The 17,206-nt window shown below is 41.6% G+C and overlaps 1 protein-coding gene across 1 annotated transcript in view; it reads left to right on the top strand.

Annotated features, from left to right (window-relative positions):
* The window catches only part of ARHGAP10 (Rho GTPase activating protein 10), a 363,870-nt gene that overhangs the window by 299,670 nt on the left and 46,994 nt on the right, over positions 1–17,206 (top strand). The window contains exon 20 of the mRNA XM_075348016.1: positions 1,017–1,173. Within this exon, the coding sequence (XP_075204131.1) occupies positions 1,017–1,173 (157 nt within the window). The remainder of the gene's footprint in view (positions 1–1,016; positions 1,174–17,206) is intronic.

The following is a 17,206-nucleotide window of genomic DNA, read 5'->3' as shown; positions in this document are numbered from 1 at the left end:
CAGCTGGGAAAGGAACCGCCCACCTATGAGTCAGACAGGCTGGTGGGAGGAGTCAGTTGGACAGTTGGTAGTAACTGAAAAAGAGAGAGGACCTGGGGATTAAGAGCTCCCTGAGGAGAGTCTGGCTGGGTCGCAGACAGTGGCCTGTACTTGACGGCTCAGAGATTAGCGGCGTCAGCACAGCGGAGGGATAGGACTTCCCACACAGAGCAGTCACAGAAAATCCCACGTGCCAGCTGCTAAGAGCAGGTCCCAATTAAAAAGAGGGACGGGACCCGAAGGTTTCAAGCCAACGGGGCCAGGGACACACACAGTATACAGTGTATGGAGGAAGGCTCCAGTCCACCACAGAATCACTGAAAGGGACCACCGCACGTGCAGTCACCGAGTGCAGCAGTACCAAGAGACTTTGTTTACCTCAGAGTCTGTGTCCACTGAATGCGTCATCACACCTGAGTGAGTACCCTGGCTCCCCAGCGCCCTGCCGGCCCTATATCAATATAGGCTGTTCCTACCTATTCCCTACCCTGAGTCCCGGGGCCCCTACCTGCGGAGGGAATCACCACCAGGCTGCCCCAACACCATCAGCCCCGGCACTCCCATACAGCAGCGGCGGTATTCCTTATTACCGCACACCGCAGGTGGCGTCACAAATATTCTCCCCCGTAAAAAACCTTTTTGTTTTTCATCAAAGTGTCTGCCGAGCAGTCCGACTGCTGCTAGGGCGTCACAATCATATGTAGTATTTCTATATTGTTAAAGGTAAAGTAGAATTTCACTTTCCATCGGTACTTCATCTAAATTTCATTTCTGGATTTCTTAATAAAGTGAAAATAATTTGATCATTTTGCTAGTTATGTTTAGGATTGCCTCTTCTTTTTTTTTTTTTTTTAAAAAAAAACTTTTCTATATTGAAATCTTTTTGTCAAGTTTCTTTTATTGGTTTTATGTCCCTTTTTGTTATACATTTTTCTAACATCTTTGTTTTTTTTTTTGTTGTTTTTTTTATTCTACAGATAATAACAATTCTCCAAAAGAGGTTACACCAACTGGTAGTCTGGATTCCCTTTCACCCCCTGCTCTCACTCCTCTGCCCACGTGCATAAGTCCTCCCTATGAGAAAAATCATCTTATCGCAGATGCCAGTGATGTATTGGAATGGCCGACCCCTGAGTAAGTTTGTATATCTAATCTGTAAATACACATAGGCAGCTGATACAAATTAAAAAAAGGGAAAATGTTTTACCTATTTTCTGCTCTTTTTAAATCTAGGGTGCATCTTATGGTAAGGAGCACCCTCTAATCGGAAGAATACAGTGCATATTAATTTTCATGGATCTTTCTACAATACTGATATACATTTTTAACTAGAGAACAATAGGTTTCGAGAACTAATGTCTCAATTTAATGTCTCGATTTATGACTCATTATATGGATACGCTTCACACCTCCACCAGACTGACCAGCTCAGTAAGCCATCCATTCCACCACCTCTCCATTATAGCAAAAACCTTAATTTTATAATCTTGGCTTATTTTTAGGAGGCATCACCCCATCTGTCCCATGCACAACTGCCCTGTTGTAACATCTCTTAAATGTTGTGATCTTATCTCAGTAATTTGTACACCTGCCTGCGCGCTGAATGCGTACAAATATAATTTTTCTAGTTAGCCAATTATGGTATCACTCCAAGAATATTTTTGTCGCTTTTGGGCAAAAGTGTGACGTCATACCCATGTGACCAGAAGGGGCGGGGCCTTAGCCAACAGAAAAATGTTGCTTTGTGGTATCAGCTTTGTTGGCTGAGGCCCCGCCCCTTCTGGGCACATGGGTATAACCTTACACAGGTCCTGCAAGTGAAAAAGTGAATCGATGGTATAATATTTATACTAATTCTAACAAGGGAAAGGGATAACTATGAACACCCCCCCAGATATTATCTGATCCTCAGCTGCTGTCACTCAAGAAGCTGCTGATTTAATAAACTTTACTTTCTTGGATCTCAAAACCTAAACATCCGAGCTGACCACTACAGGTATGTAGAGAATCAGCCTGATAGTGCCAGTGTACCACTGATTTTAGGTTATATACGAAAATCCTGGTGATTGGTTCCCTTTAAAATGCTACGGTCAGTGATTGACAGTGGCAATTAAACTGTTAAATAGCAGTGACCAGATCAAGCTCCACTGCTGTTACAGGAAGATGTCGGATGAGGAAGGTGCAGGCTCCGCTCCTGAGCCCTCTCCATACTTGGAGAACCCATTTGTGAAGTATATGTACATGACTGGTTATTTTAGAATCAATTGGATACAAACTGCTATGTGCAGAGTAAAAATATTTGTAAATAAAAAATGTAAAGGCTTTCAGGCATCATTTGGAACGTATTTTTTTAAATCTAGATATTCAACATTCTGGTGCTAGACAGTGGAGAGTTTTTTAGTTTTTTCTCCTGTTTTTCCTGACCTTAAAAGGAATGCATCATTAGAAAATGACCTATGTTAACCCCTTCACGACCGCGGGCAGTAAAATTACGTCCTATTTTAACGTGACTTAACGACCAGGGACGTAATTTTACTGCCTAAACTTCATTTGATTGCCATGGCCATAGCAACGGCTTTCAAATGATATCCCCTGCTGTTTCTTACAGCAGGGGACCTTTGCTTGACCCCAGGGGGGGTGGCATCGTAACCCCCCATCTACGATCGTTGTGATTGGCTGTTCAAATCTGAACCGCCAACCACAACATTCGCACTGATTTCGGCAAAAATAATGCCCAAATTGGTGCGATACTATGAGATCCTGCTATGATCTATTGTAGCAGCTACAGCAGATCATAGGTGGATCTCAAACATGCCGCCCCTGCAGCACTGATTGGAGCGATCGTACTATGACGCGCAATCGCTCCAATCAGTGTGCAGTGGGGCGGTCTGATCTGCCGGTGGCCGCCCTCCCAGGCCTGTGCTAGTCTGGGGACCCTCCCCCAACATGTCTGCAGCGTGCAGTGGCTGGTACTTGTGGTACCACGCCACCGATGCCGCCGCAGACGCCGCCTCTGATGTCACCGCTTCTGCGCCTGCTCCACGTGAGTATTCCACTCCCGTTATGGCCCCTGCGCGCTCCCGTTATGGCCCCTGCACGCTCCCGTTATGGCCCCTGCGCGCTCCCAATATGGCCCCTGCCCGTGCCCCCCCACGCCCCGATCTGCCCCCCGACATCCCGATCTGCTCCCCCTGCGATCTGCCTGCCTCCTCTGTCATCTCTATTCTGCTTCCTTCCTTTCTTCTTTCCTTGCTTCTCCGGTATCCCCCTCTGCTCTCCCCCTCCCCCCTCTGCTCTCCCCCTCTCCTTGACGTCCACTTACCTGCTTTCACCGTTCACCGGGTTGTCCGATTTCTTCACTGGCCCGATCACATCTGCCTCCATCTCTGGGTCCTTCTTCCTGGGTCTTCTGCTGATCTGTCCAACGTCCTGCCTGCGGCTCCTGTACAGCTGTCTATCTCGCTTGCCTTCTGTTCCTCCTGCTACTCCTCTGGGTACTGTGAGTATAACTTTTTTTTTCCCTGTATCCTGTCCATTTTTACACCTCATCTGTCCGTGCATCCCGCCAAGCGCTGATCACGGATGCAGATAACGGATCTGCATCCGTGGTCAATTTTTGGCGTGACTTTTTTTTTCCGTATCCCCAACGCGTTTTGTATCGCATCTGTCCGTGCGTCCCGCCAATCGCTGATCAGGGATGCAGATAACGTATCTGTATCCCTGCTCAATTTTTGGCGTGACTTTTTTCCGTATCCGCGACGCTTTTTGTATCGCATCCGTCCGTGCGACCCGCCGAGCGCTGATCAGGGATGCAGATAACGGATCTGCATCCCTGCTCAATTTTTGGCATGACTTTTTTTCCGTTTCCGCAACGCTTTTTGTATCGCATCCGTCCGTGCGTCCCGCCGAGCGCTGATCAGGGATGCACATAACAAATCTGCATCCCTGCTCAATTTTTGGCGTGACCTTTTTTTCGTATTCGCGATGCTTTTGTATCGCATCCGTCCGTGCGTCCCGCCGAGCGCTTATCAGGGATGCACATAACGGATCTGCATCCCTGCTCAATTTTTGGCGTGACTTTTTCTTTTTTTCCGTATCACCGACGCTTTTTGTATCTCATCCAAATGTGCATCCTGCAGCGGTCGATCAGTGCACCGCATCTGTGCATTTGAAAAGTCAAATGGCGTTCCTTCTCTTCTGAGCCCCACCATACGCCCAAACAATTTATTTCCACCACATATGAGGTATCTGCGCACTCAGGAAAAATTGCACAAGACGTTTTATGGTGCAGTTTTTCCTGATACCGTTGTAAAAAAAAAAAAAAAAAAAGCTACCTGGTTGATGCAAAAATTGTGTGTTAAAAAAAAAAAAGAATTTTCACGGTTCAACGTTATCAACTTCTGTGGAGCCCCTGGGGGTGCAAGGGGCTCACCAAACATCTAGATTATTTCCTTGAGGGGATGGGGTCACTTGTGAGGGAGCTCCACTGTTTAGGCACCATAGGGGGTCTCCAAACGTGACATGGCGTCCGCTAATGATTCCAACCAATTTTGCTGTCAAATGGTACGCTTTCTCTTCTGAGCCCTGCCATGCGTCCAAACAATTACTTTCCACCACATATGAGGTATCGTCTTACTCAGGAGAAATTGCACAATACGTTTTATGGTGCATTTTTTCCTGATACCCTTGTGAAAAAAAAGCTACGTGGTTCAACTAACAGTTTTGTGGTGAAAAAAAAAAATTGTATTCATGGCTCAACATTATCAACTTGTGTGGGGCCCCTTGTGGCTCGCTAAACATCTAGATAAATTCCTTGAGGGGGTCTAGTTTCAAAAATGGGGTCACTTGTGGGGGAGCTCCATTGTTTAGGCACCTCAGGGGGGTCTCCAAATGCAACATTACGTCAGCTAATGATTCCAAAAAATTTTGCTGTCAAATGGTGCTCTCTCTCTTCTGAGCCCCGCCATGCGCCCAAACAATTACTTTCCACCACATATGAGGTATCGTCGTACTCAGGAAAAAATGCACTATAAATTTCATGGTGCATTTTTTACTGATACCCTTGTGAAAAAAAAGCTACCTAGTTGAAGCAACAGTTTTGTGGTAAAAAAAAAATTTTTTCTTTTCACGGCTCAACGTTATAAACTTCTGTGAAGCCCCCAGGGGTTCAAAGTGCTCACCACACACTAGAAAAATGATTTGACGGCTCTAGTTTCCAAAATGGGGTCACTTGTGGGGTAGCTCCATTGTTTAGCGGACGCCATGTTGGGTTTGAAGACCCCCTGAGGTACCTAATGAGTGCAGCTAATTTTGCAGTCAAAAATTCAAATGGCGCTTCTTGCATTCCGAGCCCTGCCGTGTGCCCAAACATTTGATTTCCACCACATATGGGGTATTTGCGTACTCAGGAGAAAATGCACAATACATTTTATGGTGCATTTTTTCCTGATACCCTTGTGAAAAAAAAAGCTACCTAGTTGAAGCAACAGTTTTGTGGTAAAAAATATTTTTTTTTTCTTTTCACGGCTCAACGTTATAAACTTCTGTGAAGCCCCCAGGGGTTCAAAGTGCTCACCAAACATCTAGAAAAATTATTTGAGGGCCCTAGTTTCCAAAATGGGGTCACTTGTGGGGTAGCTCCATTGTTTAGGCACCTCAGGGGGTCTTCAAACCCGACATGGCGTCTGCTAATGAGTGCAGCTAATTTTGTGTTCAAAAATTCAAATGGCGCTCCTTCCCTTTCGAACTCTGCCGTACGCCCAAACAATTGATTTTTACCACATATGGGGTATCAGCGTACTCAGGAGAAAATGCACAATAAATTGTAGGGTGCACTTTCTCTTTTCTCCCTTGTGAAAATTTTAAATTTTATGGCTAAAGTAACATTTTTGTGTTTAAAAAGTAAAATTTTCATTTTTTCCTTCCACATTGCTTTGGTTGCTGTGAAGCACCTAAAGGGTTAATAAACTTCTTGGATGTGGTTTTGAGCAGAGTGAGGGGTGCAGATTTTAGAATGGGGTCACTTTTGGGTATTTTCTGTCACCTCGGCCTCTCAAAGTCACCTCAAATGTGATGTGGTCCCTAAAAAAAATTTGTTTGTAAATTTTGTTGGAAAAATGAGAAATTGCTGATGAACTTTGAACCCTTCTAACTTTCTAACGGAATTTTTTTTTTTTTCGAAAATTGCGCTGATGTAAAGTAGACAAGTGGGAAATGTTATTTAGTAACTCTTTTGTGTGACATATTTCTCAGATTTATAGGCATAAATTTTCAAAATTTGAAAATTGCGAAATTTTCCAAATTTTTGCAAAATTTCCTAAATTTTCACAAATAAACGCAAAAAATATCGGCCTAAATTTACCACTGACATGAAGTACAATATGTCACGAAAAAACAATCTCAGAATCGCCAGGATCCGTTGAAGCGTCCCCAGAGTTATAACCTGTCAAAGTGACACTGGTCAGAATTGCAAAAAATGGCCCGGTCATTAGGGTGTTTTAGTGGCCGGGGGTGAAGGGGTTAAACATAATGTTGTTTCCTTTCCAATTTGTATATTAAAACAATCCTAAAATCTTGTGATTCTCATTTTGGTCACTATGTCTGTTAGGCTACAACTTCTTGTACTTCTTAGGCTGAGACCGCACTTTGCGTTTCCACCTGAGTTTCAGCTGCTTTTAGGTCCGTTTTGAGAAGCACCTTTTTCATGCCAAAAGGCATGCATTTTGATTTTCCAGCAAAGTCAATGGAAAATGGTGATTTTCAGACCGCACTTTACGTTTCTAAACGCTGTGTTTAATTTGCATATTTTGTGGCAAAAAACATGTGTTCAAAGAAGCAACATGTCAATTGTTTTTGCCGTTTTAGGTGAGTTTTGCTAACATTGAAGTCAATGAGAAATGGCAAAAAACAAGATTCCTTAAAATTCCTGCGTTTTAGCTGCTTTTTCAGTGCTGAAAACATGCGTTTTTGACTACCACAACGCATGCTTTTTGGACTTCAAAATAATGATTTGATATGTCCCTTTACACACACACAAAATCCGACAATTAAATTTGAGAAAAATATGCATTTATTGCTATATTAGCGATAAAATGTATATTACCGCTATAATTTTATGAATTATATCCATTTTAATTTTTGTTTCCCATTAATATAGGTTTTTTCCTGTTTTTTCATTCTTTTTGACTGTTTTTTAAGCAGTGTCTTGATGTTCAAAACGCATCTGTCAAAACGCAGGTGAAAATGCATATAAAACGCATCTAAAACACGTCAAATACGCATGAGTTTTCAGCGCTAAAGTTCAGAAAAAGGCAACTTTGGTCAAATCAATTAAGCCAAAAAGGTGCGTTTTGAACTGCAAGTAGGTGAACGCAAAGTGCGGTTTCAGCCTTAGATCACAAAAGTTGAATAGTACTATGACTTCTATGAAGCAGGCGCTTGAATCTGAGCTGTCGTGTTGTTTTCAAGGCACTTATCAGTGCCTGCTCATATGCTGTATTATTATTTTTGTCCATTAGGGATGCATGAGTGACTCTCGCTATGATCTGAAATCTGTCTATAGCTGTTATGGCACACGAACCCCTTGCTTTTTCTCATCAACTTAAAACCACAGATTGCATATCACGTGATGCTAATAAATGCCTTTCAATTAGAGATCTTGTGTTGGCGCACATTCGAAGCTTCACAGCACTATAGAAGTGAAAATAGGTGAAGTGTTATAACTTTGATTTTTAGCCAGGGTGATATATATATTTTAGGCTCTACTCAAATGAAGGCATGCATACTCACAGAATTCAGTAGCCCTTTTTTTTTTTTTTTTTTTTTATTTTGTTTTATGGATTTTTTTATGGGTTCTATTAAAAACAGATGGCACATGGAAGCGATCAATTTTTTCTTATTTTTAAAGCACGACTATGGTAATTTTCATAACACTTTAGGATTCTCATTGACTTTGCTGGCATCAGGATTCCCTTCAGATTTTTTGACAAATTTGCACTCAAAAACACATAAAAAGAACCGCAATGTGTGTACACAGCCTAATAGTCTATTAGAGAAAGAGAAAATGGCTAACATGTGTTGACAACTAACAATGCTTTGATCCTGTATGTTCTCCAAAGGTTCCTGCCCACAGGAATAGGGCATTTTGCTAGCTGAGCCCTTTAATGATTGCATGGGCTCGGGGACTTGGGTACATTTCTGTTGAAATTTGCGCTACATTTGTAGGTTATGCTGAGCTTGTTGGTCTTGCTCTACTATGCCTCTTCACAGCTAAACTGCACCACCTTTTCCAAAAAGCTGGCAGGGAATGAAAATACAAAAAGGCAATTATTGGCTGTGCAAAAATGTTGCAATATTTCAAAATATTTTTGCTAGAATTGTGGTAAATAGTAAATACAGTTTGATGAATTAGGATTCTATTTTAGATGTAGATGCAATTCATCTTATAGGAGCTGGTTTAGCTAATTAAAGTTAGCTTCTTGTATTATAAACTGAAAGCAGCGGAAGTCTGGAGCACAATTGGTGTTGTAAAGACTGCACACATTTAACTACTACATATTTTTCTGTGGGGTTGATGGTCAACTTTAAACCTTAAAGGGAACCTGTCATGTCAAGAAACATTATTAACCTTAATTTGCAGGATAATAGCGTTCTAAAACTGCTAGGCCCCCACACTGAAAGCCTAGCTATTGGGAGGAAATGATCTCTCTTCCTCCCAGCAGCCTCAGACTTTCAGTTATAGAGGTGCGCCTAGAACATAGAAAGCAGCAGCTGTAACTAAGCTCTGGCACTGACTGACGGCCGGCTCAGCACTGCATCAGTTGAAGTGGGACTTAATTACTGAAAATATCTTTGCCTCAGTCCTATGTAGCTCAATCTTTGTACATCCTACAGAATGTCAGTCTGTCCTTGATGTATTTCTTGGAGTGAAGTAGCTTCTTTACTGCTCTTTATAACATTAGGTGAGCCTCCAAAAACCTTTGCCTCAATGTGCTTGCAGATGCACTAACATCCGCCTGCTGCCATTCGTGAGCAAACTCTGAACTAGTGTTGAATTGATCCTAAGGTGAATCCTCTTTAGGATACTGTCCTGACACGCTGGACTTTTCTGGTTGCTCTGAAGCCAACATTTGAACTAGGTTCCATCTTACAAGCGGCAATGTCCTTGCCTGTAAAGCCCTTTTGATGCATAACAATAATGACTGTATGTATAACCTTGTAGGTAACATTTTAAAACAACTATACTTATAATTACGTTTAGCATGTGGTCGTGATATTGGATGACTTGTCCTCGTTATCACTTTCTCCTGAAGTAACAAGATCAATGAAATAATGTAAGCAGGTTTTTGTGATTTTAATTTTCTTGTGCAAGGAATGACTGCGGGGTTTTTTTTTTGGTTTTTTTTTTTGCAATTCATCTGATCACTCTTCATAACACTCAAAAGTTAATACAGATTACCAGTATAAAAACTGGAGCTGCAAATTTGGTGAAAACCAAACTTTGTGTTAGTCTCAAAACCGTTGGCTATGACTCTATATGAGTTGCATGTTCCTATAACATGGCATGATGCTTAAAAATGCAGCATGGTCAAGTTGCTGCTATATCTGTTATTACTGGAGTCCCCTGTCTACAAAGTAATACAGTAGTAATAAACGGAGAAGCATTGTTAGGCGGGATTTAGAAGTCTGTGTTTTATAGTCCATATACAAACTGCAATGTTCAGACTTGGGCTTCATATTGTAGTCTGTGTACAAGACTGTAAGACACAGATTTTGATAGTATCTCGTTTTGTCACTGAGCGCTGTTTTTTTTCCTGTAAATGCTACTTGGCAAGAAACTTATATAAGTTAGGGATAGTGCACCCTGGTGTTAGCGACAGACCACCTTTTGATCCTGCATGCATCTTCAGTGCGCATAAGGCAGTGTTCGCACACAAGTCAAATCCATAAAAAAGTCTGCATTTATTACATAAGTTTTGTCAGTTACTTTACTCCATATGATTTCACTTTATGCAATGCTTTGTTGTCAACCATGAAAATCCGCACTATTTTTAAAACACGTGATTTGGGTATTTTTGATTACTGCAAAGCTGTAGTGGTCTTCAAATCCCGACAACACCATCAAGGAGTTTAGATACTAATTCCTCACTGCTGCGGCACTACGTTGCTGTTTACATGTCTGTTTTAGAATTTGGCGTCTGTATGGATAACACTATGGTGAATTGTAAGTGTCCGATCCACAGGAGCCTGCAGACTAAATCCCCATCAAATCTATCTCAAGAGGGAATAAGTAGGAATTTAAAGAGAATCTGACAGTAACATAATGTAGGCAAGGCGATTCTGAATCCTATGGTGTATCACTTAGATTACTGGCTGAAGTTGTTCTGAAACAAATCAGAATTTAGAGTCAGGAACACAGCAGAGCTAAGAGCTGCTCACACCATGCACTCTATAGAGATTGTGCACTGACTGTGAGGGGTCAATCACACCAGTGGGCGTGTTCCACTGCAGTGCCCGTGAGTATCTAGTCCTGTAATGATAATCACAGGGTAATAAACTCATTAGTTTACTTAAAAAATTGCATATACACTGATAAAAGAAGCATAGTTGCTTATTGTTTTTTAACCCTTGCCGCATGCTGTCCTCAGCTTACATAGCAAAAATCTGCTGACAGATTCCATTTAATGGTAGTTATATTTGATGGCATTTTGAGAAGTGTGATTATTTTTTTTTTTCTTTTCTTACTGAAAATCCCTTTTGAATTTTATGAAATATTTGTTGTATGTGATGACTATTAGTCCTGTCGCAACATATGATGGCACTTATGGGCATGTTGTAGAGCTTTGTAAGTGGTAGTGGAGAAGTACAGCATGCATTTGTTTTAGAAATCATTTCATATGTGCCAATACAATTTGTTTGTTACGGGTGGTATTTATGGGACAATGCACAAAGTATAACTCGTTTCTACATATCCACCGAATGCTCATAAATTAACCGTTGATTTCAGATATAGAGCTTGTAACGGGTAGATAGGTTGCAATAAACTTCCGCCATGGAGCAGTCATTTGTCAGATTTTTAGCTGTCAGTTTATTTAAAGTAGACGATAACGTTTTACTCTCGGTGCCAGCATATAACGTGTTCACATTTTATGCTTTAGTGATTTCATAAACACGCGTAGATTGGACCGATAATTGTGATCATCCTGGCAGGCGTATATATCGCTAAATGCAGATAAACAAATACATTCTGCGCTTCACAATGCATAAATCTGTGCTGCTAACTACTTCACCACTGAAACTTACAGTTAAAATGAACTATTGGTATACCGTGTCTCTTGTTTCCTAAGTTTAATTTCCTGCCTTATTTATAAATTGCATCAATCATGGCAGTCATACAGTGAGGCAGCATGTTTGTCTGCTTAAATCTAATTATAATAGGAAAACGTAACCTGAAACCTTTATTTCAGAAGATTTAAGTGACAATAAACTCTGATAAGTATCATTTATTTGTTTTTATTTTTCCAGAAAATATGCTGAAAAATGTGTTTTGTGTAGATAGCTAGTCATTTTTGTACTTGTAAAACCTGGAGAGACAGCTGGGACAGCGCCAAACAGAAGGTCATAGCTGTATAATATGGCACCGCCTGTTTACTTTTGTCTTGGCATTAAATTTCAAGTGAAATTTGGCTGAAAAAATGTTTGTGGTTTTTTTTTTTTTTGTTTTTTTTTAAAATAATTTTCAAGAATATGGAATTTGATCATTTAGACTTGATGATTAAAAAATTAAAGGGGTATTCCCATATCAAAGACCCTATCTAAATAGGTAGTAGGAATGATATGAGCAAATTCCTCAAATTTGAAATGTAGTATAGTTCTTCTGATGTAGCCATTTCTTTTACCTCATGTGCAGGGCATTACAGCTTAGGTATCCATGGTTATGTCTACTTATATTGTGACTGTTCAGGCCGCTTTACGTGCTACGATTTATCTGACGATATGTCGTCGTGGTCACGGTTTTCGTGGCGCAATTCAGTCATCATTTGCGACATCGTTGCGCGTGACACCTACGTGCGACTCCGAACGATCGCAAATAGGGTGAAAATCGTTGATTGTTGACACGTCGTTCAGTTTCAAAATATTGTTCGTTGTTTGGAACGCAGCAGTCATATTGCTACGTTTGACACCCTGCCAACGACGAACAACATCCACATGACCACCTTGGTCAAACAATATATCTCTGAATGATGTAGCATCGTTTGAGAGATGTTTACGTGACTGCTACAAAACGACCTATGAGCGATCTCTGCAAATCGTAACTACGATCTGGGCGTGTCACATCGCTAACGAGATCGTTGTGTGTAAAGCAGCGTTTAGTTGCTCGTGGTCGTAACCATGAATACCTAAGCTGCAATACCCTGCACATGAGGTATGAAATATGGCTATATCAGGAGAATTGTGTGTGACTTGTGCGAGTCTTGCATCGCATCACCCTGCATGGCTGCACACACTCCTGACAGGAGTGTGTCGGCGGCATGTATTTCTATGCAGCTGAGACGCTTGTGTCTGGAGACCGTCATGCCAGGCCAGGTGATGCGATGCAAGACTTGCTCAAGTCATACACAAGTGGAACTCCAGCCAAAGAGTAGAGATTGCTTCCAGAATGGACACCGCTTTGCCCCAATCAATAGGGTTGCTGGCAGGCTGTGTCAATTCCAGAAGCAATCTCTACTTTGTCCAGAAGATACAGGACCGCTAATGGCTGTGATTGGCATCAGTAGTCAGGTGACTTGAATAAAGCGTCCTCAGATATTTCTGTGATGAGCCTTTCTCATAGTCACCTGATGGTTGCAGACAGTCACAGCAGTTAGCGGTTATGTCGCCTCCAAACCCAGCAGAAATTGCTTCCAAAGGTGGTGCAAACCAATTTTTGCGGCCAGTAGTGGATCCTTGTGGCTGACTGCATTTGAGTATGACTTACCTTTTTTTATTTAAAAAATTCCATGGCTTAAAAAAAAATTGATTACTGTCGGAAAAACACACAACAGCTTAGAGGAAATCTGTCACCAGGTTTTTGCTCCCCCATCTGAGAGCTGCATAATGTAGAGATAGAGATCCTGATTCTAGCAATGTGTCACTTACTGAGCTGTTTGCTGTCATTTTGATAAAATAAAAAAAAAAATAAGATCTCTAAAAATAAATAAAATTAAATAAATAAGATAAAATCTCTGCTGCAGCTCTAGCAGTTATACAGAGCTCATGAATATGCTGGGCTACCTGGCAGCATGTAAAGTAGTCCACTAATGATAATCTACTGCTGATTAAACAGTGATTTTATCAAAACTACTCAAAGCAACCCAGTAAGTGACACATCGCTGGAATCAGGATCTCTGCCTCTACATTATGCTGCTCTCAGATTAGGTGGCAAAAACCTGGTGACAGATTCCCTTTTAATGATGGCAGTTAGAGTTAATACAACATAGGGTTTTTCTGGAAATGAAGAAGAAATAAGAAATAAAATATCATTACAATATCATTCACTTCACAGGTGTGCCCTCGTTTTTCTTTACTTGGCTGCTTTTTTCTTGCCATAATACAAATTCTAACAGTCTATTCAGTAGGACTGTCATAGTCAGGGTCACTATGTTTCGATTTCGACCCTCGCCGGAATTTTTTGTATAGTATGAAAACTATACATTTCTGGAAAGGTTATTGTATAAGCAATAAGAAAAACAATGTTTCCATTTGCCCTGACTCATACGCGGACGCCATATTAGATTTCACAAAATGGCTGACTTGACATCAATTTTCCTTTATATATATATATATATAATATATATATATATATATAATATAAACATATAATATTTGCATAAAGGTACAGAAATCACATATTTAGATTTAGAACTCGACGAAAGAAAAGAGCACCAGGTGCAGTCACGAAGTATCATCACGTTATCGACAAGATAAAGGGAGCAATTTTGAAAGATGGAAACCCATTTTCTGTTGTAGGTGACAAGTTGCACAATGTGATCACTCATGCCTACATCCCTGATGAGTATTTCAAAATGATCCTGAATGCAGATGATACTGGTCAAAAGTTGTATGAAGAGTATGGTGTCTGAGCGAATCAATGGAAATGTTAGCCTATGGGCACCAGTTAAGAAGGAAAACAACAAAATGTTCATGCCAGCAAACAAGAAAACCACAGTGAATATCCGTGACAAGACTGTGGATCTAAAGGAGACCAAGAACTTGTATGGCAGACTGGTGGTCTTGGCAAGGTCTAACAGAGACATAAATGAAAAAGCGGCAATAGGGAACTACGAATTCACTGTGATACAAAGAGCCTTTTTTGCTCCAGATGGTACAATCTTACCATGCTTTGACAAGTCAAAATTGATCAGTGTCCTCAACAAGTTGGCAACAGTAGAAACTGTGCAGGAAGATCTGCACAGTGGGATGATCACCAGATCAGATGCTCCAAGCCGCCAGATAGCCCTGGTAGATGGAATGGTTCTTCTCCAAAAGATGGTCAAGAAACCAGCAACGATAGTGACAGTCAAGGATCTCATTTACTGCTTCAACGCCATGCTTATGTCTCTGGCTGGAAATTATGATGAAATCATCCTTGTATTTGATACGTACAGGGAAGATTCTCTCAAGAGTGCTACTAGGGATAAAAGAAGGCAAGGGAAAGCACCAATTCAGTATCCGATCAGAGATGACACAAACATTAAATGTATCCCAATGAACAGGTTCCTTTCACATGAAACTCATCATCACAAAAACTGCTCATAACTTGTTCTTCAGGGTGTACCAGGAGCAAAAAAGACTTAGGGGCACTTTGCACACTACGACATTGCAAGCCGATGCTTGCGATGCCGAACACGATAGTCCCCGCCCCCGTCGCAGCTGCGATATTCTTGTGATAGCTGCCGTAGCGAACATTATCGCTACGGCAGCTTCACATGCACTCACCTGCCCTGCAACGTCGATCTGGCCGGCGACCTGCCTCCTTATTAAGGGAGCGGGTCGTGCGTCGCCATAGCGACGTCACACTGCAGGCGGCCAATAGAAGCGGAGGGACGTAGATGAGTGGGACGTAAACATCCCGCCCACCTATGTCCTTCCGCATAGCTGGCATGAGCAGCAGGACGCAGGTAGGAGATGTTCCTCGCTCCTGCGGCTTCACACACAGCAATCTGTGCTGCCGCAGGAACGAGGAACAACATCGTAACATCGGTCCTTCCGAAATTCTGGAAATTACCGACGCTACACCGATGATACGATTTCAACGCTTTTGCGCTCGTTAATCGTATCAAAAAAGATTTACACACTACGATATCGAGAGCGACGCCGGATGTGCGTCACTTTCAATTTGACTCCACCTACATTGTACATGCGATGTCGTAGTATGCAAAGCCTGCCTTAGTTTTTGACGACAACAATCATGAAGAAGCAAACACACTGTTGATTTACGAGGCTGTCCTGGCATCACAACGAAACCCACCGGATGCAAGGATGGTTTTCTGATCCCCAGATACAGATGTCCTTGTGTTACTAATTGCTTACTATGACCTCATACTGAAGAATACATCCATTTCAATGGTCTCAGGAATGACCGAGATAGATCAAATAAGGAGAGTCATAGGGGCAGAAAGAGCACAGGCTTTGCCAGCCTTCCATGCATTCACTGGTGTAGACCACACTGGAAGGTTCTCTCGTATAGGTAAAGCAACCTGGCTGCAAGCTTACATGAAGGCAACGCCAGATGTAATCAGTTCTCTGCAGATGCTTTCAACAGAGACAGAAGTCACAGACGCTATGTTGTCAGCACTTGTTAGCTTCGTCTGTTTAGCTTACTCTCTCCCAAAGGCATCTACATCAACAATATTCCCGAACTGCGATGGCATCTTTTTTGCAAGTACATGGCAGAAAGTGACAACCTACCTCCTACCCTTGGAGCTCTAAAACATGTCCTCAGAGTCCATATCCAAGCCAGAGTGTGGGGACAGCCTAACATTGCTTTGCATGATTCTCTGCTGGATCCTATGCAGAATGGCTACCACAAAGACTTGGATGGCCAGCTGAAACCAACCATGACAGATGCTCTTCCAGCTCCAAAGGAAATGATTGAGATGATTAGTTGTAAATGCAAAAAAAGGTGTTCTTATGCAGGGTGTTCCTGCCGAACACATATGTTATTCTGTACCGATCTTTGTCACTGCGACGGTGAGTGTCAGAATGACGAGGACACCCAGATCCAGTATGAAAGGGATTTTGACAGTGATGATGGCGATATGTGAAAAGTCTCGGGGGCTCAAAAATTGAAACATTATACTGTATATTGTTCGTGGACGACAACTTGTTTAACAAGTAATAATACCAAATAAATAAATAAAAATCATTTTTAGTTGAATCTAGAGTATTTATTTGGATACCCTTGCATTTCCTTGCCCTGAAAATGTATGTTTATTAAAATCAAGTATGTTTATATTATTTACAAGCTGATATATATATATAAAGGAAACTTGATGTCAAGTCAGCCATTTTGTGACATCCAATATGGCGTCCGTGTATGAGTCAGGGCAAATGGAAACATTGTTTTTCTTATTGCTTATACAGTAACCTTTCCAGAAATGTACAGTTTTCATACTCTCCAAAAAATTCCGGCGAAATTACATAGTGAGCCTATCAGCTGTGTATCCACCAGACTTCTGCACAACACAACTGCTGGTCCCAACCCCATTTATAAGGCAAGAAATCCCACTTATTAAACCTGACAGGGCACATCTGTGAAGTGAAATCCATTTCCGGTGACTTCCTCTTGAAGCTCATCAAGAGAATGCCAAGAGTATGCAAAGCAGTAATCAAAGCAAAAGGTGGCTACTTTGAAGAATCTAGAATATAAAACATATCAGTTGTTTCACATTTTTTTAAGTATTTCATTCCACATGTGTTAATTCATAACAGAAAACTCTTTGAATGAGGTGTGTCCAAACTTTTGGTCTGTACTGTATACATACCGTATTTTTCGGACCATAAGATGCACTTTTTTCCCCCCAAATGTTGGGGGAAAGTTGGGGGTGCGTCTTATGGTCTGACTATAGGGCTGCGGCCGGGAATGAGGGTGCTGCGGTGGAGCGGGTCATCGGGGGCACGAGCAGGC

Source organism: Anomaloglossus baeobatrachus, chromosome 1 (assembly GCF_048569485.1).
Source record: "Anomaloglossus baeobatrachus isolate aAnoBae1 chromosome 1, aAnoBae1.hap1, whole genome shotgun sequence".
Classification (NCBI taxonomy): domain Eukaryota; kingdom Metazoa; phylum Chordata; class Amphibia; order Anura; family Aromobatidae; genus Anomaloglossus; species Anomaloglossus baeobatrachus.
This window is presented reverse-complemented; position numbering and strand designations above follow the sequence as displayed.